At 35.5% G+C, this 26,814-nt stretch overlaps 1 protein-coding gene and 1 pseudogene across 1 annotated transcript; both read right to left on the bottom strand.

Annotated features, from left to right (window-relative positions):
- Positions 1-1,912: 1,912 nt before the first annotated feature.
- LOC133332091 (octopamine receptor Oamb-like) lies at positions 1,913-25,494 on the bottom strand (annotated as a pseudogene).
- Positions 25,458-26,529, bottom strand: LOC133332092 (octopamine receptor Oamb-like). Its single transcript, XM_061540471.1, has one exon. The coding sequence runs from the start codon at positions 26,527-26,529 to the stop codon at positions 25,501-25,503; it is 1,029 nt and encodes a 342-aa protein (XP_061396455.1). The 3' UTR covers positions 25,458-25,500.
- Between the last annotated feature and the right edge of the window lie 285 nt (positions 26,530-26,814).

The raw sequence follows: 26,814 nt of genomic DNA, 5'->3' as shown, positions 1-26,814 counted from the left end.
TATATATGTTTTTGTCATCCATTTTCATTTTCAAAATCTGGTTGCCTTTTATAAAGAGAGATTTGGTATCTTGAGCTTCCAACATAAAAACATACAGCAAACTTCGTTGAAAAACTTATCTAAACTATCGAAATTTAGAATTATATTTTAATAGGATGATTGACATACAAATGAGAACCAAAATAAAAAAGTACAGTCAATAAAAAACCGCCAAAATCAGAATATTAAGGACTACATTTATATGGGGGCTATACATAAACGATTGGGCCGATATGTCACATTTCCAATACCAAACTGTCTAGGAGAGGTAGTATTGTATGTGTTTGCAAAATAGCAAGGTTTTCTCTTATTTAATACGTACTCTGTTGAGATTTCAACAGACAAGCGGACAGACGGACATTTATAAATTGGTATAGAATATTATTCTGATAGAATATAAACTGTGTAGGATATCCGGTAAATATTTCGAGGTATTGCAAATGGTATGACACATATAATATGCACACCACCTTATGGTGTGTGGTATAAAAACTATTTAGGTTACAAAAATTGATTATGATATGCCTAGAATTTTCTGATGATCTGTCATCGGTATTTTCGGAAATTGTTTCTTCTGAGACCATATACATTGCCAGATTTACTAGGCACATCCCCAATAGAACGTTGTCATCCTATCTTAACAGGGATAACTTAAACGTCTATGTAAAGTTTTTATCGGGATTTGGAAAATAAATGAACATCCACTCTGTTTGACGAGAGGGGCTAGGATTTTTAAAGTAATAAAACTACAAGTGATAAATCTCAGGTTGGAATATGCCAGGATCTATATTGCATTTGTTATGTGGAAGCATCTATAGTGGTGAAATTCATATCGGTTTCCAATTCCAATACTCTCTCTCTCTCTCTCTCTATGGTAATCCAAAGAATAAGGACTTGCCTGTTTAGTAAATCCCACTCACTTGAAGTGACATCACTAAATTTTCTGCAGCTTTTCTATTCAGTAAATAATCTCACTCTGAATTGAAAAAAATATATATATTTTTGTAATTAGTTTTTAATAAGTTTTTAAATCCAAAAATATAACACTTTCGAAGACAATATTTATTTAATTTTTTTTTATAATTATATATAACTATTTATATTTATTATTTAATTAACTAATTTAATATTTATACAAAATATTTAACATTAAGCTAATTGTTGTTATTGTATTATCCTAATAATAGTAATAATAATATTTGTCCCTAGTTAAGAGTTTTTCTTCTTGTAATTAGTGTATTTTGTTGTTATTGTTGTTGGTTTTTGTTTATCATCATTAATAATAGCTAATAATAAATATGGTGTCATTTTCTTCTTCTTCGTCGTCGTCGTCTTGTTTTTCATTGACGACAATAGAAAATTGTAAAACAATAAAAAAATGAGGGTTATTACAGTTCGTTCGTTTGAATTGGAGAATAATAAATTGCAAACATAAAACCCCCTGTTTTTTTAACAAGCAACTCTATCGAAGAAGGGTTAATAGCAAATTGGAGGGTGGGGTTGGAGGAGTAGGCGGTATGCAATGTAATTTCTTAATTAAGTTTGTCATTTAGTTAATTACACTTACATATACATACACAGTTTTAATTAATTCTTTGTTTTCTTTCTATAAATATCAATTGTTTTTTTCCCTTTATTTCTCATTTGTTTTTTTTCTTCTTGTTTTTTTTTTGGTTGTTGTTGTTGGTTTTTGTCTCTATATTATTTACTTTAAGCGTATTGCCCTGCCCCTTTTACTTTTGCTTTCTTTACATAAGGTTTTTATACTAACACTACGACTATTGCTTTCGGCGGCTGTAACTGTGTCGTCGTCCTCGTCGCCACAGTTATTCGACTTCGACGACGAACTGAAACATTGCATTTCCATTAAGGGCTACAATGGTGTGCGTTTACCATTGGCATTACTGCACAGGGAGTTGCTCCCACTGCCAACTCCGCCAACACCACTGCCACCGCCGCCGCCAATATCCATTACCAATGGATGGCATATCTCATAAACAGGAACTTTCAAACTGGACTTTCGGACCCCCAAGCTATTCTGTGAACTGGAATTGGTGGGTCCGAATGATGGTCATCTGTGCTCATGATCGCTGTGATGAAATTCCGATTCATCACCAAACGAATGAGCCGCAGCACTGGGCGTGATGCTGGGCGTTCGTCCCCTAATGCGTATGGCTGACATATCACTGCCACGTCGTGACGTTTTTAAATTTATCGATTTACCGGAACAGAAGCACTTACAGATGATACGCTTAAAGGCAAAACGAAAGTCCTTGGAGAACAGGGCATAAATCATGGGATTCACCGCCGAATTACAATAGCCCAGCCAAAAGAGTACGGAGAAGAGTAGCGGATCGATGCAGTCCTGGCAAAATGGCCGTATAATATACATGGTAAAGAATGGCAGCCAACAGAATATGAAGAGGCCAACAATAATGGCCAATGTTTTGGCCGCTTTCGTTTCCATGCGGAATCTCTTCACCTGGGCTTTTATGTTACGCTTGCCCATTTTCTTGTTCGGCCTCGTTTGCAGCATTTGCTGGTTATCACTGCTATTCGAACTTCTCCGCATCATATCGGGCATCGATTTGCCCACCTGCAGAAAACAATTGCCCCCGTGCTGATGCCGGTACAATTGAGTCTCGGTACAATCACGGCCATTCTGGGTGCCATAATGGACGGCAAACAGCATGTTGCCTCCGCTAGCCGATGCCGTACGGCCACGTTCATGATGATGCTGATGATTATGGCTGTGACTAGCATTACCCGTCTCATGTACGTGCTGGGCCATTTCCGATATATTATCGTTGGATGGATACGAGACGGAAATCTTTATTTTATCGTGATTGTGCAATCGGCGGGTGGAGTATTTACTCATGCGCTCGGGCGAGGGGGTGCCCAGGGTCGTTGTTGTGCTTTGGGTGCTGCCGTTGCTGTGTGTGGAGTCATGTTGATTAGAGCCACGGCCACGATGTATTCTCAGTGTCAAACGTTGTTCATCGAAACGTGATCCAATGCCCTTCGAACCTGCAAATGCAAAGTGGAGAAAAGAAAATAAGAAGAAGAAAATCAGTACATTACCAAGAAAAGGAAACACATGTTAATGAAGGCTAAATAGAAGCTAGCAGAGGATAAGGACATGATGATATATTCAAAAAGTAAATATTCAATGGCATCTGTTTGGTTTGTGGCACCACAACTAAATAAAACATAAAGACTAACTGCAATTGTAGTTCGATTCAGAACAACAAGCTGCCATAGAATTGTCATCATCATCGTCGTCAGCGGCAGCATCAGTAACATTTATTATCAATGATTCCATGTGCAAGTTCATGATTTAATTTAGTTAATACGTGAGCGACATAGGAAATGAATATTATTTGAATTTTACTTACTTATCAATGAGGGGGAGTTATAGAATCTGTCTGTTCTAATGTGTGCATATTGCGTAACGACTACAGAGAGAAGTGCGATGTTTCTTTCTTAAAATATTCGTCTGCTGCATATTTTCAATTTCTGGGTCGGGTTTTCCCTTACTAATGGATATAGTTTATATAGAAAGCAGATTCTTCCTTCCAAAGCGATATTATTTAAATAAAAAGCATACTTTATGGAGAGCATTTTCAGGTTAGACAGAGGATAAAAAATATTTGTATTGTAAAAATTGTACAGAAATAAACGGAGTTCAGAATTGTCTACGAAACGACTTGCTGAAATTTTTAGTCATTCAACCCTCTAGCCAGCAAACCCACCTTTAGATTCGAAGTAAATTCGTTTCTATGCAAAATTTTTATTCGATAGTATGTTGTGGCTATAAATATTAGTTATGTGACTATGCACACTCTTTCTAAGAAGAAAAAGCTGTGAAAATTTATAAATTAATTAAAAGTTTTTGAGCTTCAGAATTATTTCTTGAGAGAGTGTGTTGAATAAATTTTGGCCGATTAGAATAACTATTGGTTTGCCTTTTCGAATGCCCTTTCACGAAAGCTTGTTATGAAAAATAAGTAATTTGTTGGGGCCTGGTAATTTCCTTTAGTCTCGGAGTTCGAACATTCTAAGTCTATTTTTATGCGCTTATTATAATTTGATCTAGAGCATACTTTCAGGCTCTTGTAATGATATTGTCAGGCTGATAATACTATTCTAATTTCAGTAATCAAAAGACGATATGACGTGGAAAATATGTGGAGAACCATTGTGGGAATTTTATTCCGAAAACGTTGTGGTAGATGCGTAAATTATCAAATTAATATTGCTTGGCGTCGTTTGGCATTAACATTGAATGGTTGGGATCTTTATATTGATCCGTATTGATTTTATTCTCGAAATATTTTAAAACCAGTGAGCGGAGCAGTATAGTCAGATGGGGGCCGACCATATGATACCCTACACAACTACTACGAAATTCTAACTGGACAATATTTACCGATATTTGCACCCTTTTGGTCGATTAGAGGCTAACAGCTCTTAACTCCTATATCCCATTATGAATGGTTGGGATCTTTATATTGATCCATGTTGATTTTATTTACGAAATATATTTAAACTAGTGAGCGGAGCAGTATAGTCAGATGGGGGCCGACCATATGATACCCTACACTTACTACGAAACTCTAACTGGACAATATTTCCCGATATTTGCACCCTCTTGACGGATTAGAGACTAACAGCTCTTCTTTCCTACACTGGCATATTTTCCGAATCTTGTTTTCCCGGGATAAGCATTTACGCCATAAGATGTAAAATTTTTTATTTTACACAGAACAGTCTTGGATGATTTGATCTACTGAATATTGTCCGATAATTATTAAAACATTCCTTCTAATTAATTGGTCAGTTTCCCTGCCCCGTGTAATGTGTTTTGATGATCGGCTTATAATTGTAGAATATATAGCGATTTGAAATAGGAAAAATAAAATAAATAAAAATAAAGTTTTAGGTCAATTTTACATCCTAAATAACATCTGATCATCATTGGAAATTATAGGCCTCAGTCTTGACCATAGCCGGAAGCTTAAGCAAAATTTCCTAGCAATTAGAGCTGCATTTCCGCGCCTAGTTTGGTATTAATAAGCAACATCAGAATTTGTCGACTCCGGTAAATATTAGTATAACTCCTATATCCCAGTACACACAACAACAACATAATTGGTGTCAATTTGAAGGACAACCACTCCTTCAACTTCTCCGTCAGTGTTCATTTGACTTGCTTGGTCTGATACCCTTCTCCATGTAAAATTTCGTAATATTCGGGTCATAACAGCGGCGTCTGGAGCGACCAGAAAAAACAAACAAAAATAAATTTTCCGGTTAATTTCATCCCCTAAAAATTAAGCGATAATTACCAAGAACAACAGGGGTCTTCTTTGGTCAGAACCCGCCTACATATACAATTTTGTGACGATTGATCCATAACTGTGGCCTGCATCCTGATTACAAATTAGTCTAGCTGGCCGAGATATGACGATTGGGGGCCGATTTTTGGGGCCACACAATGCAATAATGCACTGACAACATAGTTGTGTAGGTTATAAAAATACCGAAATGGGTGGGAAATATATAAAAGCAATAGTCGTATTTTTCTGTTACTTCTTTTTGGGAGCATAGGGCATCATCATCACCACTCGAATACATTCTCTTGTTATACCCTACTCCACACTTTGGTACCGGGTATTATGTCTTTGTGCATATGATTGTAACAGGCAAAAGGAAACGAGATAGACACATGATTCCTTTTGAGAATATGCATAGAATCACTTTCTGAGTCGATTTATGTATGTCCGTCCGTCTGTCTGGCTGTCTGTCCATGTTAAGTTTTAAACAAAGTACAGGTCGCATTTATGATCCGAATTCGATGAAATTTGGCAAAGCTCATTTATTTGGCTCAAGGACGAACCATATTGAAATTGGGAAAAATCGGTTCAAATTTAGATACAGCTCCCATATATATTTTCGTCCGATTTAATGTAAATGGTGCGCCAAAGTCCCTATATATCTTTCGATATGCACGAATTTTGACATAGCGCACTGAATTATGTCTAGAATGATGTGTGTTAAGTTTCGTGAAAATCGGTTCAGTTTTGGATTTAGCACCCATATATATTTTCATCTGATTTAATGTAAATGGTGCACCAAACTCCCTATCAGGGATGATCCGTATGACGAATTTTTAGGTTTTCGATTGTCAAAAAGGTGTAAACGTCGAAAACGTCATATACCTGTATAAAATGTAGTAAATGTAGAAAACGTCATTTATTCGAATATTTTTATTATCATATACCGTTATTTTCGAAAATACATATTATTTTTACATATATCTGTCTGTTCCTTACTAGAACTAATACAAAATTCTAAACTTTTTTAGAACATTTTTTTGAAATTTTATATGGATTTCAGTAAAGCATACGTAATTTCCAAATTCGTTAATGGAAATAGGTATTTTGTCAAAAACCTAATGGTTTTGGTGGGTTTCCGACGTTTCTGACGTATGTAATATACGTCGAAAATGTATGTCATTTACGTCACTGCTGCTGACGGACCATCTCTGCTCCCTATATACCTTTCGGTTTGCACGAAATTTGGCACAGCGTACTGAATTGAGTCTAGAAAGTGGGGAAGGGTATAATATAGTCGGCACGTCCGACTTTATTGCTTTCCTTACCGGTTTTTTTAATCTTTCCTAGGGTATTCCATTCAAGCGTCAGTGTGGTTATGATTTGGACATTTTTTCTTAAGGTTTGGTCAATCCATTCCCACTTCCTTTATTTTTATGGGTTCCTGGTTTGTTATGATCCACATCTCTACTAGGGATACGTAGTCGGACGCAAAAGTCGCCTTTAGGCTTTTCGATTTTTGCCTCTGACCAAAAAGTCGATTTTTAGACTTTTCGATTTTTGGATTTGACTAAAAAGTCGACTTTTCGAACTTTAGATTTTGTCAAAACTGTTTAAAAACGATTTTCGACTTTTACTGACTTCCGAAAAATCGACTAAAAATTTTATTTTTTATATGAATTATTATGAACAGATAATGTAAAGTTCCGTAAAGTGCAATTTTTGGGCAATTTGAGCTTTGTGATAAGAAACCAAGTATTTATGAAGAAAATCGAAAGTCGATCTTGAAAAGTCGACTTTGCGATTTTCTCATAGATCAAAAGTCGACTTCCATTTTTAGACTTTTCAATACAAAAAGTCGATTAATCGATTTGTCGAAAGTCGATTTACTTATCCCTAATCTCTACGTCACCTATGGTGTTGGACTAGAATAGTCTGCATATGATCCTGAAGTAGTTGCTTATGAATATCTGTAGCTTTTATTTGATGATGTTTGACACGAGCCAGATTTCCCTTTGGTCTAGCAGAATTTTATACACGCCTTGAATATTTTAAGCTTTGTTTTCCTGGATGCGAGCTTCTCCTTGCAGTTGTCCAATTGCAGCCCATTGATTACGTATGTATCTACATCACCATTTGTCCAACATGCGAATCAGTCTCTGTTATGGGGAACCCGCATTGCCGATTTAAAATTTTCAAGATTTTCAACTGGCTGGTATATGGACGTATATTGCCTTGAAGTCTTGTAACTTTGTATATATGTAAGTACATGAAGGTTTGAGGGATGAGAAAGTGAATTGACAAAATTAATTAATTAAAGAAACCCTTTCTTCGACGATTTCCGACCACTGTAACGTCCGAATCCAAAAATGTCAACCTTATTCTCATATTAACTAGAATGTTTAAAATGAAATTTCCTATGGAATTTGATTTTTAGAAAAATTTTTACTACAACAATTTTTTGACTACAAACCACGTTAGATAATAATGAAACGCTTTCCTCTTTATATGATACAGGCTATGTTGGATCTTTTTAGTATTTAAAAAGGTTGTTCCTCATAATTACAAATAAAAAATTACATATATTGACTTTACCTCTTGGGAATGTCCCATCGTCCAAGAATTTTGTTGCCCAGTGTTATAAGCCTGATAAGCTACAGAACAAAAATCTTCCCACCCTTCTTGAAACATATGACGTTTTATAACTTGCACACAAGGCAAAGGTGATAGTATATTCCCCACTTGTTGTCCAATTTTTATTTTCTCAATAGAATACTGACTGAACTTATTTCCTACAAAGAATTCCGCTCCAAGACATTGGCCGAATCTTTAACAATATATTTATGTTGGTGTAATAATCATTCATTAAATAATTGTCCTATTCAATATTATCATCCTATTTAATGACTTAATTTCTAGCTCCCCTCCAACAACCAACTCAAATAGAAATCCACCTACGAACTTTTTGTTAGCCGAATCCGTAGTTGCTGAAGTTGATTCCTCGAATCAATTAAATAATTTCCTAACTCTTCACTAATCTTAATTGACAGTACTTGTCACTGTGGTTGTCATTATGTCTCTTGGCCTTGTTGTGTTTGTGGTTGTTTTTGTCTGTCTGTCTGTCGGTTGGTTGGTTTCCTTTCACAAAACATAATAAAAGTTTTTGTTGTTGTTGTTATGATTATTATTGTTGTTTTGTAATTAATTCAAAGAATTATCGACACTCTACTACGACTTCTTAATGTAATTCATCATCATCTAGTACAACATCATAATCGTCGTTATTGTCATTTAAGTGTAATTTCAATTATGAAATTTCATTTGGAAATAATTGAATTGAAAAAAAATTGAAATTAAATGAACACATTCAAAAACAATTTTAATTTAACTGGAAAAGGGGGAAATATTTTCAAAGGAAATGGCTGGATAATTATGGAGAAATTCTCATTGATAATTATAGGGGAAATGTGATGAGAAATATTAATTGTAATTTATGAATAAGAAATGTGATATTTGAGGAAGTAATAAATTAAGATTGAACGATGACAGTGTTTTTCAATTACTCGAATTGGATAATTAGCATGGGGCGGGGAAGTTTTAATAAGTGTGAAGTTATTCATAACTTATATGGTAATACTGATTGCCGAAGAAAGGGTTGGTTTCTTTAAAGTAATTGGTATTAATTTATATATTTATTATAAATAATTGAAGTTAGTAATAATGATAAAAACTTGTAAAAAAGGGTATAATACCCCTGTTCCACAGTTTTGTGGAAGAAAAACAAAATAAAACCAGTGAGCGGAGAGGTATAATCGGACGGGGCCGACCATATGATACCCTACACAACTCCCACGAAAATATACTGAGCTTGGGCAATATTTTGCGATATTTGCACCCTCTTGACGGTCTAGAGGTCAACAAATATTACTAATATTCAGTACAGCCCTTCTAATTACTTGTGCAGATTCCCTTAACCGTGGGTTGTTTTGTGACGTTCAGCTTTCAATTGTGGCTATTGATCGACTCGAAAAACACAAAAAATTAAGTTATCGGTCCACTTCATATATCTCCATTATCATCGAAAATTATAGGCGTTGTCCTTGACCATAACTGGAACCTCTTGGAAACTTTTAAAGTAATTAGCGCTATATTTCTGTCCTCTAATGTTAATGGGTTACTAAATAATATCTGAATACGTAAGCACCTAGAAATATTTAAGTTTTACTCCCACATACGACAATATAATTGGCATCAATATAAAGGCCAACCACTCCTCTTGGATATACTGTAAACTTCTCGGGTCTATGGAGTAAATATATACGCCATAAAATATATATTTTGTAATTTTTCACACAAAAGTCAGGGTCCATTTGATCCGCTATATATTGACCTATCTTTATCAAAACAGACATGTTTATTCTTTCGCCCGATCCCATTCTACATGCAAAATTTCAAGATGTTCGAGCCATTATTGCGGCCTCTGGAGCGACCAGAAAAACCGACAAAAATTTAGTATTTGGTCCATTTCATCCCCTAAATATTAACCGACCTTTCCCAAAAACAATAGGGGTCTTCATTGGCCAGAACCCATCCTACATGCAAAATCTGGTGAAGATTGGTCCATAACTGTGGCCTGTATCGTGTTTACAAATTATAATGGACAGACGGACGGACGGACACACATGTCTAGATCGACTCAGCTAGTCGAGATATGACGATCGGTATACTTAAAGGTGGGTCTAGGACCAATATTTCGCGGCGTTACAAACTTTTGGGGCTACACAAAGCTATAATACCCTGACAACATAGTTGTGTAGTATGTGCTACAAATACTAAAACAGGGAATTTTATTGTACATTTTATGGGAAGATTTTTCTTACCCTACACGATCTCAGAAGGTAAAATACGTAAAAAAAGGTAGAAGTGGATGACCCATCCATTCCACTTTTTATCGATCAAAAGGCGCTGGTTTAAGAAGATGTGTGAAAGCTTGAATTTCTCAGAAGATTTTGGCAAATAAATTATGGTATACCACTCGCTGTAATTTGGTATACCAAATGCAAAAAAAAAGTTCGATGAAGAAAGAACCGGGTTTCAAACTGTTGAACCATATCAACGCCTATTTATAAGGTCATCTAGGGAGACCAGCTGGATATCAGCTTCCTCTCAAGTTTGCTGTCAAAATCCATTGTGAATTGACTTCCATCATAAAAACGTAAACAAAGTCCAAATTTTTGACATTAGACTTTCGAAAAAAAATCCCAGCACACGGAACTACCGTTAAAAGGGGGCGAAAAGTCATAATTTTTGTTACCATATACGACTACAAAATACCAAATTACAGCGCATTTGGTTGAAAATATCGAAAATGGGAACCCGATGGATGGGAAATGAATGGATGGAAGATGGACCTTTATTTAAATTTTTTGGTGGAGAAATTGTTTACCCAATAAAAAGCCAATTTATCAAATTTCAGCGAATTCAAGAACCCCAAAATACCGGAAATTGGGTGGTAACCTTATATGGGGGCTACCAGAAAAAATTAACATATATTTATAATTATACTCTAGACCCACCTTTTAGTATACCGGTCGTCATATCTCGACTAGCTGAGTCGATTTAGACATGTGTGTCCGTCTGTCCTTTATAATTTGTAAACACGACACAGACCACAGTTATGGACCAATCTTCACGAAATTTTGCATGTCGAATGGGTTCTGGAGAATGAAGACCCCTATTGTTTTTGGAAAAGATCGGTTAATATTTAGGAGATGAAATGGACCAAAAACTTAATTTTTGTCGGTTTTTCTGGTCGCTCCTGAGGCCGCAATTATGGCCCGAACATCGCGAAATTTTACATGAAGAAGGGGATCGGGCCAAAGAATAAGCATGCCTGTCTTGATAAAGATCGGTCACTATTTAGCGGGTCAAATGAACCCTGACTTTTGTGTGAAAAATTACAAAATTTGTATTCTATGGCGTATATATTTGCCCCTGAAAGACCAAGACCCGAGAAGTTTATAGTGTGTGCAAGAGGAGTGGTTGACCTTTAAATTTATACCAATTATATGGTCGTATGTATTCAGATGTGGGAGTTACACTTACGTATTCAGACATTATTTAGTAACCCAATACCACACTAGAGGGCGGAAATATAGCGCAGATCGCTTTGAAAATTTCCATGAGATTCCAGTTATGGTCAAGGTCATCAGATAATAATTTTGGGATGAAGTTGACCGAAAACTTAACTTTTTGTGTTTTTGTTTTTACTCAATCTATAGGCCACAATTGAAAGCCCAACATCACAACATAACCCACCGTAAAGAGAATCTGGACAAGTACAGCCCTCGTCTACTGAATATTGCTAATATTTGTTGACCTTTAGTCGGGTATCAAGAGGGTGCAAATAACGCAAAGTTAGATTTTCGTGGAAGTTGTGTAGGTAATTATATGGTCGGCCCCGTCCGACCGTACTGCTCCGCTCACTGGTTTTTAATGTAGTTTAACGTCAAGTTTCATCGAATTCAGTTGAAAAAACGTGCTCGAGAACCTCAAAAATTTGGGGGTACCCCTATATTGGGGTTATGCCTAAACGTGACCCGATATAGCTCATCTTAGAACTGCCTCCAGACAAAAGACAACCCTATGAAAATTTTCAGCACTCTATTTCAATTCCTTCAGAAGAAAGCGTGATTGCAACAGACGTACGGACACGGCTAGTTTGTCTTAGAATTTTACCCTGATCGGGGTCGGAAATGAATATTTCGATGAGTTTCAAACGGAATGACAAAATTATTGTGGTGGAGGGTATGCATGCATCCAATAGCTTCATATTAATATATGTGCATATTTCTTCATGTATAAAAGGATCGCCATATTTTTCCTTCTGGGCTTTTCATATACTCACCCAGGTTTTCATCTCCAATATGAATTTTTAACACCCAACAATTTTGTCGCACAGTGATATAAGACCATAACATGTCGGCAAGAATGCTCACAATGTATTTGTATTCTCTAAACCATGCTTCCACATAGGATAAATATCTTCATGTTTGAGCTTTCTTATGCGAAAGTTTTAACACAATTCGTTTATCTGTACTCCAAAGTGTAATTTCGTAATGTTATTTATTAATAATAAAATTTTATTTTTGGTCAAAAATTATATGACCAGCTCAAATGCAATAATGAAATAATAATAACAATAAGGAACTGATAACAGGGTATTACGCACGCAACTCCACGCCAATTATATCACGTGCTCGAGTATAATATTTATTATGAACTTGAGGAAGAGCGAACGGAAATGAACCAAATGCCATTACATTAACAACTTTTTTAGATTTTTTTGTTAGCTGTTGTTCATAAGTAATCATGATTCAAAAAAAGTAATTTTTGAGGGTTTAGAGTTTAATAACCTCAAGCAGATAGTAAAGCAATGCTATTAAGGGTGACTTTTTAAGGGAAATATCTAAGAATTTGTTTTCATATGAAGAAAAAAATTCCAGGCAACATTGAATAAAAAATTGAGGACATTAAGGGGTTTTTTTGTTGGTGTTTATGGAAAACCTGTTAGAGATACCGATGAAAGAAAGAATTATAATTTGTATGGTAATAATAGGAATATTTATGATTTTAATTTAAAATGAACCGGTGTAATGTTGTCCATTTTTATACCCTTCACCACACTGTGGTACAGGGTATTATGTCTTGTGCATATGTTTGTAACAGGCAAAAATAATCGAGATAGACCCATGGTTCCTTTTGAGAATATGCATAAAATCACTTTCTGAGTCGATTTATGCATGTCCGTCCGTCTGTCCGTCCGTCCATGTATTTTTGTTAACAAAGTACAGGTCGCATTTATGATTCGATTTGGATGAAATTTGGCACAGGCCACTTAATTGGCCCAAGGACGAACCCTATTGAAATTGGAAAAAATCGGTTCAGATTTAGATATAGCTCCCGTATATATATTCGTCCGATTTAAGGTAAATTGAGTACCAAAGCCCTATATATCTTTTGATTTGCCCGAAATTTGGCATAGCGAAATGGATTAGGTCTAGAATGATGTGTGTTAAGTTTCCTGAAAATCGGTTCAGATTTAAGGTAAATGGAGTACCAAAGCCCTATATATCTTTTGATTTGCCCGAAATTTGGCATAGGGAAATTAATTAGGTCTAGAATGATGTGTGTTAAGTTTCCTGAAAATCGGTTCAGATTTAGATGTAGCTCCCATATATATCTTCGTCCGATTTAAGGTAAATAGTGTACCAAAGTCCCTATATATCTTTCGATTTGCACGAAACTTGACACAGCGTAATGAATAGGGTCTAGAATGATCTTTGTTAAGTTTCCTGAAAATCGGTTCAGATTTAGATATAGCTCCCATATATATTTTCGTCCGATTTAAGGTAAATGGTGCACCAAAGTCCCTATATATCTTTCGATTTGTATGAAATTTGGCATAGCGTACTTAATTAAGTCTAGAATAGTGCACGTTAAGTTTCGTGAAAATCGATTTGGATTTACATATAGCTCCTATATAAACTTTCGTCCGATTTAATGTAAATGGTATACCAAAGTCCCTATACATATTTCGATTTGCACACAATTTGCCATGGTGTACTGAAATGTGTCTGGAGTGATGTGTGTAAAATTTCCTGAAAATCGGTTCAAATATTATATATATAGCTGATATATATTTTTTCTTCCGATATTATGTAAATTGTGCACTAAAGACCCAAAGTTTGTCCGATTGCCACACAATTTTGTACAATAAACTGTAGTTAATATAAGTTAACCTCTGCCATTCTCATTAAAATCGGTTCAGATTTTGATATAGCTTCTACATATATATTTTCGGTCGATTTCACACAAAATTGACGCAAATTTAGGTAATTTTGTCCCATTGTAAGAAGCAAACCTATATCTGAACAAATGAAAAATTTAGTATAGGTTGCAGAATTCGACGTCTGTTAGCATACATCTGTTGAATATACCCAAAGTGGTGAAGGGTATCACATAGTCGGCCCCGCCCAACTTTAGTACTTTCCTCACTGGTTTATTGTTGCAGGATTTAAAAAATATTATAATTATAATACATTTTTTCTTCAAGAGGAAACTGATTATCTTTGGTAGAATATTATTTATGTTGATGAGTAAATAAACCAAAAATTATACTTGTCAGCTCGGTTCTGAAAATAGTAGTTACATTATCAAACATATTACTTTTTCCATAGTATTTTATACCAGAAGGAAATTTTCCCCCCGCGGACCATCATATCAATGTTCGTACAAGTAGTAATTTTACATTGTAACATCATACATTCAATATTATTAGTATAATGAAATTTGATAAGTTTATTGGCCAAAAGCCAATAACATACAAGGACAACTGCCATAGTTATTCCAATTAATTTACCAAGGGCTAACATTAAATGTTGAACTTTCACCCAGTTACAGCTTTACTATGTTGACCAATGTGTTATGACCCTGTAATAAATTTTTGTTAGACAATATATATGTATGGCATTACAACGGAAATATTTATTTTGAGATTGTGATACATACACGCACATATTTATTCAGTTGTAGTTGTCAATTGCAAACATCAACAAATATTGATACGGAGGTATAGAATATACACTTTAGGGGATGAAATTACTGAAAGCGGAAGAACACAGTGTCATAGGTGAAACTTTTTATTTATTTTTTCGGAAAGTAATACAGATTTTTTGGTTGCCCATATCGTAATACCTATATATAAATTATAACTAATTTATCTTCCTGAATATAATTCATTGTTGTAATGCTAGCCTTCCTTATATAGGTTGTCTGTGTGTGGAAAAATATTAATTTGTGTAAGTTGAATAAGGATAATTCAAAAAGATTAGAAACAGCTTCTCACTTATATTTTCTAGTTGTTGGGAGACTTGTTTTATAAATTGTATTTCTATTCGAATTATCATGCAAACAATGAGGCACAGTACCCCATACTTTTACTGTCGGATTGGCGAACATCATATTTTGGATTTTGTTTGATTGTTATGGACTCCGCAAAAGATGAACGGGATATTCAATTATTCGTTCAGGGTATTCAGACAGGCTTACTTTACAATGACAATAACCGATTTTAGGTATGCTTATGGTCCAAATTTTTCCGCCGAATTGGCTGCATTTGTTTCTCAATAAATAGGATAGCCTGCCTTTTTCTACCCTTCACCACACTGTGGTACAGAGTATTATGTCTTTGTGAAAATGTTTGTAACAGGCAAAAGGAAACTGACTCGTGGTTTCTTTTGAGAATATGCATAGAATCACTTTTTAAGTCGATTTATGCATGTCTATCGGTCCGTCCGTCTGTCCATGTTAAATTGTAAACAAAGCACAGGTCATTTATTTGGCCCAAGGACGAACCCTATTGAAATGGGGGAAAATCGGTTCAGATTTAGATATAGCTCCCATATATATTTTCGTCCGATTTAATGTAAATGGTGTACCAAAGTCCCTATATATCTTTCGATTTGCACGAAATTTGGCACAGCGTAATGAATAAGGGCTAAAATGATGTGTGTTAAGTTTCGTGAAAATCGATTCAGATTTATATATAGCTCCCATATATATCTCCGTCCGATTTAAATTAAATGGTGTACCATACTCCCTATAAATTTTTCGATTTGCACGAAATTTGGCACAGCGTATTAAATTAAGTTTAGAATGATGTGTGCAAAGTTTCGTGACAAAGTTTCGGTTCAGATGGAGATATAGCTCACATATAGAGCTTTGTCCGATTTTAGATAAATATTCCATCAAATTCCCTGGAAATATTTTGATTTGCACGAATTTTGGCATAGCGTACTGAATTATGTCTAGAATGATGTGTGCAAAGTTTCGTTACAATCGGTTCAGATTTAGATATTGCTCCCATATATATTTTCATCCGATTTAAGGTAATTGGTGCACCAAGGATCCTACATATCTTTCGATTTGCACGAAATTTGGTATAGCGTACTGAATTTCGTCTATAATAATGTTTGCTAAGTTTCATAAAAAACGGTTCAGATTTAGATATAGCTCCCATATATATTTTCGTCCGATTTGAGGTAATTGGTGCACCAAAGTCCCTATACATCTTTCGATTTGCACGAAATTTGGCATAGCTTACTGAATTAAGTCTAGAATGATGTGTGCAAAGTTTCGTAAAAATCGGTTCAGGTTTAGATATAGCTCCCATATATATTTTCGTCCGATTTGATGTAATTGGTGCACCAAAGTCCCTATTAATCTTTCGATTTGCACGAATTTTAGTATAGGGTACTGAATTAAGTCTAGAATGATGTTGCTAAGCTTCGTGAAAAGATCCATAACTAGGCCGATTGACACAACGTACTGATGTAATATAAATTAGTCTCTGGCAAAGTTTCCCTAAAATCGGTTCAGATATAGATATATAACAATCACGCGTCGTCTTTTAGGATACATATGTAGAATATACCCAAAGTGGTGAAGGGTATCATATAGTCGACCCAGCCAGACTTTACTACTTTCCTTACTGGTTTATCATTAAAGAAATTTTGCAATGCAAGAAAAAGATTATAATCGCTTGGTGCCAATTCCGGAAGGTATGTCGGATGCCTTAAAACTTCCCAACCAAACTCCCGTTTCTGGCGAGTCACGGTAGATGTGTGTGGCTTAGCGTTGTCCTAGTGGAATACGACACCTCTCTCAAAAAAAACAAAAAAATATATATATATATATATATATTCCAACGAGCATAAATCTGAAATTGTTTGATCGATACTTTACGAGAAATATATCAATACAGCCATCTGCCGAAAAAATAAAGGATTTATTTTCCCAAACTTAATATTTTTGGTGTGTTTCGGGTTACAAAAATGCTTTTCGAATAAAATTTCGGCATATGCTTACTTTTTTCTTATCCCGCATTATTCATTTACATACAGTACGTCCCGCCCGTTTTTCTTTCCATCGGAAGTTTACTCACTCGTTCCATAATCAATAGCTGTGGTATGAGGGTTTTTTTAATTTACTTCGAAGTAACTGTATGTATACATATGGTGGAAGGTATAATGCCATAAAGTCTTTTGGAATATGATAGAATTGAAACCAGTGAGCGGAGCAGTATAGTCGGATGGGTCCGGCCATACGATACCTCACACAACTACCGCGAAACTATAACATTCTGAGGATTTGTATTCCGAGCCTGGGCAATATTTCATGATAGTAGCACTCTCTTGCCCGATTAGAGGTCAACAGCACGTCTTCCTTACACTATCAACTTCTTGGGTCTATATCAAAACTGGCATGCTTATTCTTTTGCCCGATCCTACTTAATGTAAAATTTCGCGATGTTCGGGCCCTAATTGCGGCCGCCGGAGCGACCAGAAAAACTGACAAATATTAACCGATCTTTACCAAAAAAATAGGGGACTTCATTGGCCAGAACCCATCCTACATGCAAAATTTTGTGAAGATTGGTCCATAACTGTGGCCTGTGTCGTGTTTACAAATTATAATGGACAGACGGACGGACAGATATGTCTAGATCGACTTAGCTAGTCGAGACATGACGATCGGTACACTTAAAGGTGGGTCTATGACCAATATTTCGAGGCGTTACAAAGTCTTGGGGCTGCGCAAAGCTATAATACCCTGACAACATAGTTGTGTAGGATATAATTAGCTTTTTAAGGAAACTAGACTCGATTCTCTTTTTTTGAAAATGAGCAAAATTTAATGTTGTTTGCCCGAACTCTTTGAAGCAATTCGAAATACAAAAAAGAACAATGGGAACTCTCACACTTTGGCTCAGACCATAGCTTTTTTACCCGTAAAATGATGGATTCGGGTCAACTGCCGCACACCGATAACAAATACGAGGTGAATATTTTTTCTCTTGAAATTAGCCTTTTAAAGTTTTCGGAAACTTTGTTTCACTCACTGATTTTTTGATGGTTTTTAATATCCATCAGGTTTTGAAGCATAGAAGTAGTGATATTGACGTAATTATTCTTAAATTCGGGACACGGGCGCGTGTATTCGTGTGGTCGTAATACATTTTCTGGGCAACCTTATTTTTGACGAGCATCACTCGCCACCTTAAACCCCACAAACCAGTATCGTTTAATGATGCAGAGGATTCTCAAATTCTTAAGTTTCCCGAGTCCCAGATATGTCAATCTTGTTTGCTAACGTAGCCACTGAGATGGAAATATACAGGGTTGCCCATATTCGACGGACCCATGTTTTTTTTTTTTAATCAAAGAAAAAAATAAAAAATTGGCGGTCATTTTATTTGTTCCAAGTAGATTTGTTTACATCAATTTTTGAATATAATACCTCTCAAATGGCCGCATCTGGCGTTGATGACGTATTGTGCCCTTTTTGCTGCATTTTCCATCGTTTTTGCCAACATTTCGGCCGGAATAGCGGCTATTTCTTCGCGAATGTTGTCCTTGAGCTCTTCTACGGTCCTTGGCTTGTCAACATAAACCTTTGACTTCAAATATCACCAAAAGAAAAAGTCAGGCGGCGTCAAATCGGGCGAACGCGGTGGCCAATCCAAATCACCACTTTTCGACATCAAACGGCCCGGTAACAAATTCTTCAGAAAATCGATTGTTATGCGACTTGTGTGCGGTGGAGCGCCGTCTTGTTGAAACCGGAACTGCCTCATACGCTTTCGACGAATAATTGGCATCACAAAATTGGTCATTATGTCACGATAACGCTCCTGATTGAAAGTAAAAGCATGACCATTTTCATTTTGGAAGAAAAATGGTCCAATGACCGTTTTCGCACTAACGCCGCACCAAACTGTGACTTTTTCATCATGAAGAGGCACTTCTAGATTTTTTTGTGGCGTAAAAACGGCAATTTTGCTTATTTACGGTCCCATTCAATGTGAAATGGGCTTCATCGGACATGATAATTTTGTTCCAAAATTGCTCGTCATCTTCGGTCATTTCGATGACTCTTTGGGCCCATTCCAATCGACCAGGCTTGTCCGCAGCCAACATTCTTTGCGTCAATTGAATTTTGTACGGGAACAAATGTAAAGTGGACTGAGCCATGCCCAACTGCTGAGGACGGCGTTTTTTTGGGATGTTCTTGGGGACCTCTCAACACTGGCTCGTACGGCAGCGATATTCTCGGACGATCGCCTTGGTCGACTTTTATATGGCCTCTTCGGATTAGAAAGAGCCTTACCAGTCGAAAATTTTCGTATAAACGCTTAATGGTGTTCTTAGAAGGCGCACTTCTGACATTTTAAATGTCTTAAAAGCACGTAGAGTTTTCACAATTGACTTCTTCTGTTGAATGTAAATTTCAACGCGTGGCGTGTATTGGTTCATGGTAAAAATCTGCTTGGACTGACGCTTCAAATGCGGTATGTCATTAAGCGATGTGACATCTGTGTCAAAAGTTATGGCGTTGCCAGATGGGTCCGTGGAATATAGGCAACCTTGTACCTCACTTAAGAAGAATGAGATTCCGGATAATTTTTAATTCCTATGCCGAAGTTTATATGCCTTAATATTCAAATATTTCTATGAAATACGTCGTAACGACGTTTCTGAAAACCATATACCGCAGAAACAAATATAGGTGTTCTTCAGCACTTTGGGCGGAAGCAGAAATATTCTCAGCACAATTTGATCCACCATATTTCTGTTACGCTTCGACAAGGTGTTTCATTGAGATCCAAAATGCTTCTCCAGCATTTTTATAGTGAATTTTAATAATCTAATAAATATATACCAATTATGTATGTATCACTTGGTATGTCTCCAGTAAATTTAATTTAGATTTTTAGATATATTTCATATAGAAATATGTGTATACAATTTATAGTACACTGTGGCGTATGATTTCTATAGAATAAATAAACACAATACTCATTCTACCCCATGGACAAATAATTTCTTGATTCAAAGGATATGACAAATGTAATATTAAAACATACCTTTGGATTTAAACTGGACCCACACTTTAAATTTAATTACTCTCATTATTACCTTTGTTACTCGATGTTCTACTTCGAAGCCTCCTTCTTAAAGTTTGCAATACCATTGTTTTTTTTCATACACAACAATAATAATATAAGTTTTTATTTGTTTTTAATTTTCAGTTTTTTGTTTGATCCTTTGTTTATCTGTACGTTTTGTTGTTGTTTGTTTGTTTCTTTGTGCTATAAACTAAAAATTATGTTATTTAAATGACAATATATGTATGTATATAATTTATGTTTCTGTTTATACATTTTAAATAAAATGCCAATGGGCTGTTTTTATATACATATATGTGTTTCTTTTTTTTACCTGCTGCATTTTTTTCTTTGTTTTATTTCTATGATTGTTACTTAAAGACTAGATAAAATGTATTTATACACATAAACTTATATAGATAATAAAAATACTTACATTTACATACAAGTATACATTTATAGAAAAAACGAAACTAAGTCAAGTGTGATGTACACATAATAATATGTTTTACTTAAGACTATATCAAAATGAAAACTATAAATTAAAACATATATGTATATTTGATAAAAATTGTATTCTCTTAATAACTATTTTTGATTTTATTTTATTTATTTTTATTATGTTTTAAAAATATTTTTGTTTTTTATTTTCAGAAAATTATGACTAAAAAATTATTGCCATTTGTTTACAACTTCGTTTGAATTGTTCTAAATCAAATTTTGTTGTAACAAAAACAAAATATGGAAAATATTTGATTGTGGTAAGTGAGTGATGTTCGGTACAAAAAGTAACTTAAATCTAGGAAAATAATTATTACATAGTTATTTATTATTGTATTTAATTTCTTGTTGTTTTGGGGAAACTCATTGGTTTTTGTGAATTCCTGAATTGCGAATTCCTGAATGCAAAAACTATCTCGGAGAAGAAAATTTTTTTGAAAGTTAGTTAAATTTAAAAGTATAAATAGTAAGGGTTTCGGAGGTTAACAACATGTTAGACAATGCAAATAAAATAGTTTTATACAAAGACACATATTTTTTAAAATGTATTTTCACCAATTTACTAAAGAATCTTGAAACGTGAGTCAGAAGTTATGTATAGATTAAGTTATATTCATAAAAATTATATTTTTCTCTGGAAATATATTTTTTATGAATTATGTTAGGTCTGAACAAGGTTCATATATAAGGCCATCTTCTATTTACATTTCAAAATCTCTCGAAAAGTATTTTAACAACTTTCCACTATTTTTCGACTTATGACTTGACCATTTTGTGCAAAAATTATTAATGTATCAACTAGAATCAATCCAATTTGTGATTTCCTTCCTTAATTCTTAATATGTGTGTTGTTGAAAAAGTTTAATCGTCAGAAACAGTTTTTTTTTTTTCAAAATTCCGACATTCTGTAACAACACCTTCTATTTTGGTAGAGATTTTGGTTTTCAGATATTCCTGAGAGCGGAAACCATGTCCGCGCGGGCATGAAGGACTTTTCTTTCATAAAAACGAAAATGTAATTTTTTTAGTATATCCTTCAAATAATAATATAAAAAATTAACATGTACATTCCCATTTAAAACAGAGAAAAATTTTAAATCGTGAGTGGGAGAGGTAGTCCCCATATGTTGAATAATTTGAAATTCGTAAAAGTATTTGCCAGTAATGTTACAGGATTCCATTAGAAGACTTTATCAGATATGTCCCATTCTATGGAGCATGTGAAATTCTCTTCGATTTTGCCAAAGTTTAGCAGTTAATAAAATATCGTCTTGTGGACGATCATAACTGACGAAATCAACTCAACAAAGAAAAGCGGTCAGATTTCCTCAAAAAATGTGCGTCAACGGAAATAGCTAAGAATATACAAATATTACAATTATTGCGCCGGAGTTCGAGAAAGTAAAACTCTTGCTCTTTTGCCATCAAATCCTAATTTTTGTGCAGACGGAGAAAACTAACTCTTCATAAAGAGGAACACAAAGGCCATAAAACGGCGATTCAATAAGTTCGTAAGGACAACATGATCATTAATCTTGTGGACGTCGGAACGTCAATATCCGTTTTTGTAGTATCACAGAGGAATGGAATTCTTAAAAAAAATATTTCCAAGTCTAAATTGATCTGCGACAGATACCAGCCCAGGGACACCTCAGGTCTGAGTCTGCTTACAAAATGAGATATACGACGGACCAAAACTACTGAAGTGTTTGTAGGAAATTCGTATGGAAGAGAGAATAATTATATAATATCAGAAAGAACTTTAGTGATTCGAATTCCGGAGCGTTCCTCATAGTGTCAACACTGAGATAAGACGTCTCCCAGCATGTATGGGTTATATTAATCTGATTATAATTCATACGAGGGCATAGTAATGAAATGTCGAATATTAATCATAAAAAAAGTTTATAATTATTCAATTTATTCTCCAGCATCCTTAGCATCCGTTATACAATTTTTAATGTTCTCAAGAAAATTATAGAATCACTTTTTCCATCCGATACCTCTAAAACAGGAACACTTCAACAGCATCTTCTGGCGACGGAAATGTCTTATGTGGAGAATAAATCGAAATCAGTGGGTGACAATTCAGGATTGTAAGGTGAATTAATCATCACTTCCACATGAATTGGGCAATTTAATTCCTAAGTCGGCAAAAGGGACTACGTTATTCGTCAAGTTCCATAGATCTTTTTATGTAAGGGAACCCCAATCAATACCAATGCTTGTTAAGGTTTGTAACTTTGCACATATATATTTGAAGATTTAAAAGAGAAGAAAAATAATATACAAAACATTTTTGTTATTGTTTTGTTGTTGTTTTTTGTAATTTAAGAAAAGTCCTTATTTTTAATGGCGAACATGATAACTCCTCACTGGAACATCGGAATCCGAAAATTCCAACAGTGTTAGAAAGAGTACCTGTCTGGCTCTCGTATGAACTAGGATTATTGACTTCGCTCTAAAATTAACAAAATGGTGGACCTTTGTAAAAATATTTTTGAAAAATCGCCGAATTTTGACCAAAAACCAAGTTAAAAAATAAGGAAGATCTTCGCCGATTGGCTTTATCCTAGTTCATACGATAGCTATACACTCACAGAGAAACGTGTAACAATTTGCAATCGATTGGGTTATTATTATTTTTTGAGTTATCGTGCCCGCCATTCGCAAAAGAGAAAAACGCGTTTAAAGTTGGAGAAGCCCTTTAGCCGTCACTTGATGCTGACACAATAAATCGGCTATATCTTCAAGGGTTCTTGAGATTTTCACTTGAAATGTTGTAGGGACATTCTTGAATTAGTGTAAATTCGAATTAAATAAAAAATTTGACCCCGAGAATGGATGGGGTCCCCTTAAATCGTTAAATCGAACAAGAAAATCTAAATGAACGATTTGGATCAAAAGAAACTAGCTGAACGAGAGGAACAAAGAATCTATATGAAGAAAAGAATCGGACCTAGTACAAATCGTTCCTTTTGAAGAATTGATAAATTGTTCGTTCCTAAACGACCCTTGTTGAAGTTAATGTGATAGAGCTCGCATTATCGTGGTGCACAATGATTCTATTTCTCTTCTTAATTGTTTGAATTACTCCGAAGACTTCAGACAAGCAAATTGTGGTATACTACTCCTAATTCACCGTCCTACAAGCGGAAAAGTCGTCAGATGACCATTTGTTTCGATTTTTTTTTGTATTTGTCTTTTCTTAGAAAAGCCTTACTGTCGATTGCGGTTTTGTGTCAGCCGCATTCGCATTGATGATTATCGTTGATTCGAAGAACCGTGATCGCTTTCTTTTCAAAATTTATTTACATCATTCCACACGAGTCGGTTTTGGGGCGATTGTCAAATTTTGCGGGATCTAAGTTGAACAAACCTATTTTACGGCAATACAAATGTACAGCCTGGTGGCAGAAATGTCCAAGGATGGCTCTATCTTTCTCAAGGATGACTGTATGTCACATGATGATCTAGCATGTTCTGTGGCACAACGCCCTTTTTTGTAGACCTTTACATCTTTGAGCGAGCCTTGACCACGATTGAAGTCATTGAATCAGTTTTTACAGTGTTTTTAGGATGGCGCTTCATCGTTACATACAAAAATGTATGCCCATCTATGTTATATTTCGGATATTTTTATATGCTAGCCAATTTAGGGTCGTTTAAATATCTTTTATATGGAATTGGACAATTGGCGTTTTATATCATTACTCATTCTTTTGAACTAAACTTTGTTGTATGAGAAAATTTTCGTGACAAGAGGGCTGTCGTATCTTCTCTTCTTGAGTGAAAAAGTCAAATATTAGACTGGTAAATCTTTTGTTGAATTTTACATTTTATCAAGTCCAAAAATACTTATATTAACCATAGAGCGGTCCTATGAATATTATGTGATATTTAAAGCCAGCAAGTTTTTGATTCGATGAGTTTACTATCAACTTTATATGACAAATGCGAGAGCTATCGTGCACACCCCACAGGCAGACGGCGTGCATTTCTAAATCGATTCCTGATTTGGTCCAATGACACGTAGTGTCTACAAGGAATATTTCAATTATGTTTTCGGCCAAAATATAGTCCTGATTAACATTAGAATAATGTCAGATAGTGGCAATGTATGCCTATTCATACATTTCGATGTAACATTGTTCCTGGAGGTTTAAAAAAAAAATTTTAATTTGCAATTTCAGACTTCTCTGTCTGTATTTTCAAGCCAGATATTCACTTCATGGTCGACATTTGAAATAAATAATTGAAAGCCAATATATAACAAAATATTCCTCTTCCTGAGATAGCTTTCTTTGCAAAATAATGGGTAACTCAAAATTAAAATAAATTTTTCCCTTTACAAAAACCACCACGGCGACCACTTCTGATGCTACTTCTCGGATCATTTCGGGGCATTTGTTGTGACTCGGACTTCTCATTTTGCATTTGTGTTTGATTTTTCTCCGCTCTCTGCTTTGGTGGGGATACCTTTCCAACTTCTTCTCCGCCACCATCATCTCCTCCCCCATCATTTTCTTTATTTGGCAGTGATATGACTTTTTGCATTGGTGTAGGTGTTGGTGTAGGCGCATGTTGTGGTGTATCGTCGTCATCCAACATCATTAGTCAGCTAAAATCCGGTCCGTCGCCATCATCCGAACAACCTGATATTGTTTTGTGGAATGTTGCCGGTGCCATGAGAGCACGAGCCGCAATCATTTGGAAATTCTCGGAGGCTCTGAAACCACTGCGTGTACAAACACAACGACAGACGATGCGTTTAAAGGCGATGCGAAACTCGTGAGAGAACAGGGCGTAAATGAGAGGATTTATGGCAGAATTGCAGTAGCCCAGCCAGAAGAGTACTGAGAAGACGGTTGGTTGGATGCATTGTTCGCAGAAGGCTCTTATCAGATACATGGTGAAGAACGGCAACCAGCAGAAGATGAAACCGCCAACAATAATGGCCAGCGTTTTGGCAGCTTTGGTCTCCACTTTGAAACGTTTCACCTGAAATTTGACAGATCTTTTACCACGATGTTTTTTATTATCGTTCTTTTTGGCCACCATATTAAAACGATTTGGATGTGACTCCATGGGTCGGGCATTCGGTGAGGTGGATGAATGTGAGGCGGCTGGTGATTCTGCTGTTGATGTTGCCGAATCTACATTGAAGGTGGTTTCTCCAATATCCAGGAGGCTACTTTTAAATGAACTACGTCGTCCATTGGTCAGTGGCGATACATTGGAGGCCGCTGCCACTGTTGTACTAACTACCGAAGCATAGGTGGGTGGTGTACTGTTTATGGACATATTTGAGTCCAATACATTTTCCGACGAGGGAAATGACACCTTTATCGAGATTTTCTCATGTCTCTGTCTAGGAACTCTCATTGATGTTGCCCTCTTGGGTATTGTCGATGCATGCATGTGGCCACCCATGCCAGCCGACTGGTGGTGCAGTGGCAACATTTCCTCATTATTACTATTGACACTCAGTGTTGAGGACATCGAGTGCACTGAGAGCGGGGTACGCTGCGGTGTCGAGCACGGTCTTCCCCTGTGTATTCTCAGCACCAGTTGTTGTGATTCTTCTTCACGATTGGCACGACTGGATGATGATTCCTGAGTGCATCCTGTAACATAGTAACACATTGTGGAAGTGGTTGATAAGGGTAGTTGTTCTTAAAGTCATTTCATAAATTGGAACAATTGGATGAATGCAAATGGGGAACAATTTAGAGAAAGATACAGAATTAAGAAGTAGGAGAATCAAAAATTACAACGTTGACAACATTACCAAGACAAAATGGAAATGGAACAACATTCAGATGGTGAACACTGGGTTAGAGACTAGATAAAAAATGTCTAATTTTATTATAAAAAAACGTACTTTCAACCACAACATTCATAAGAGGGACATACAGAAAAAATGGTGTT

This window comes from Musca vetustissima, unplaced genomic scaffold, assembly GCF_032173495.1.
Source record: "Musca vetustissima isolate MV318-11 ecotype Yass unplaced genomic scaffold, APGP_CSIRO_Mvet_v1 utg100715, whole genome shotgun sequence".
Taxonomy (NCBI): Eukaryota; Metazoa; Arthropoda; class Insecta; order Diptera; family Muscidae; genus Musca; species Musca vetustissima.
The sequence above is the reverse complement of the archived record's forward strand: the minus strand, read 5'-3'. Positions and strand labels throughout refer to the sequence as shown.

Bases quoted from the DNA above. Each gene is read 5' to 3' on its own strand.
- LOC133332092 (XM_061540471.1), bottom strand. From the start codon at position 26,529: ATGTGTTACTATGTTACAGGATGCACTCAGGAATCATCATCCAGTCGT.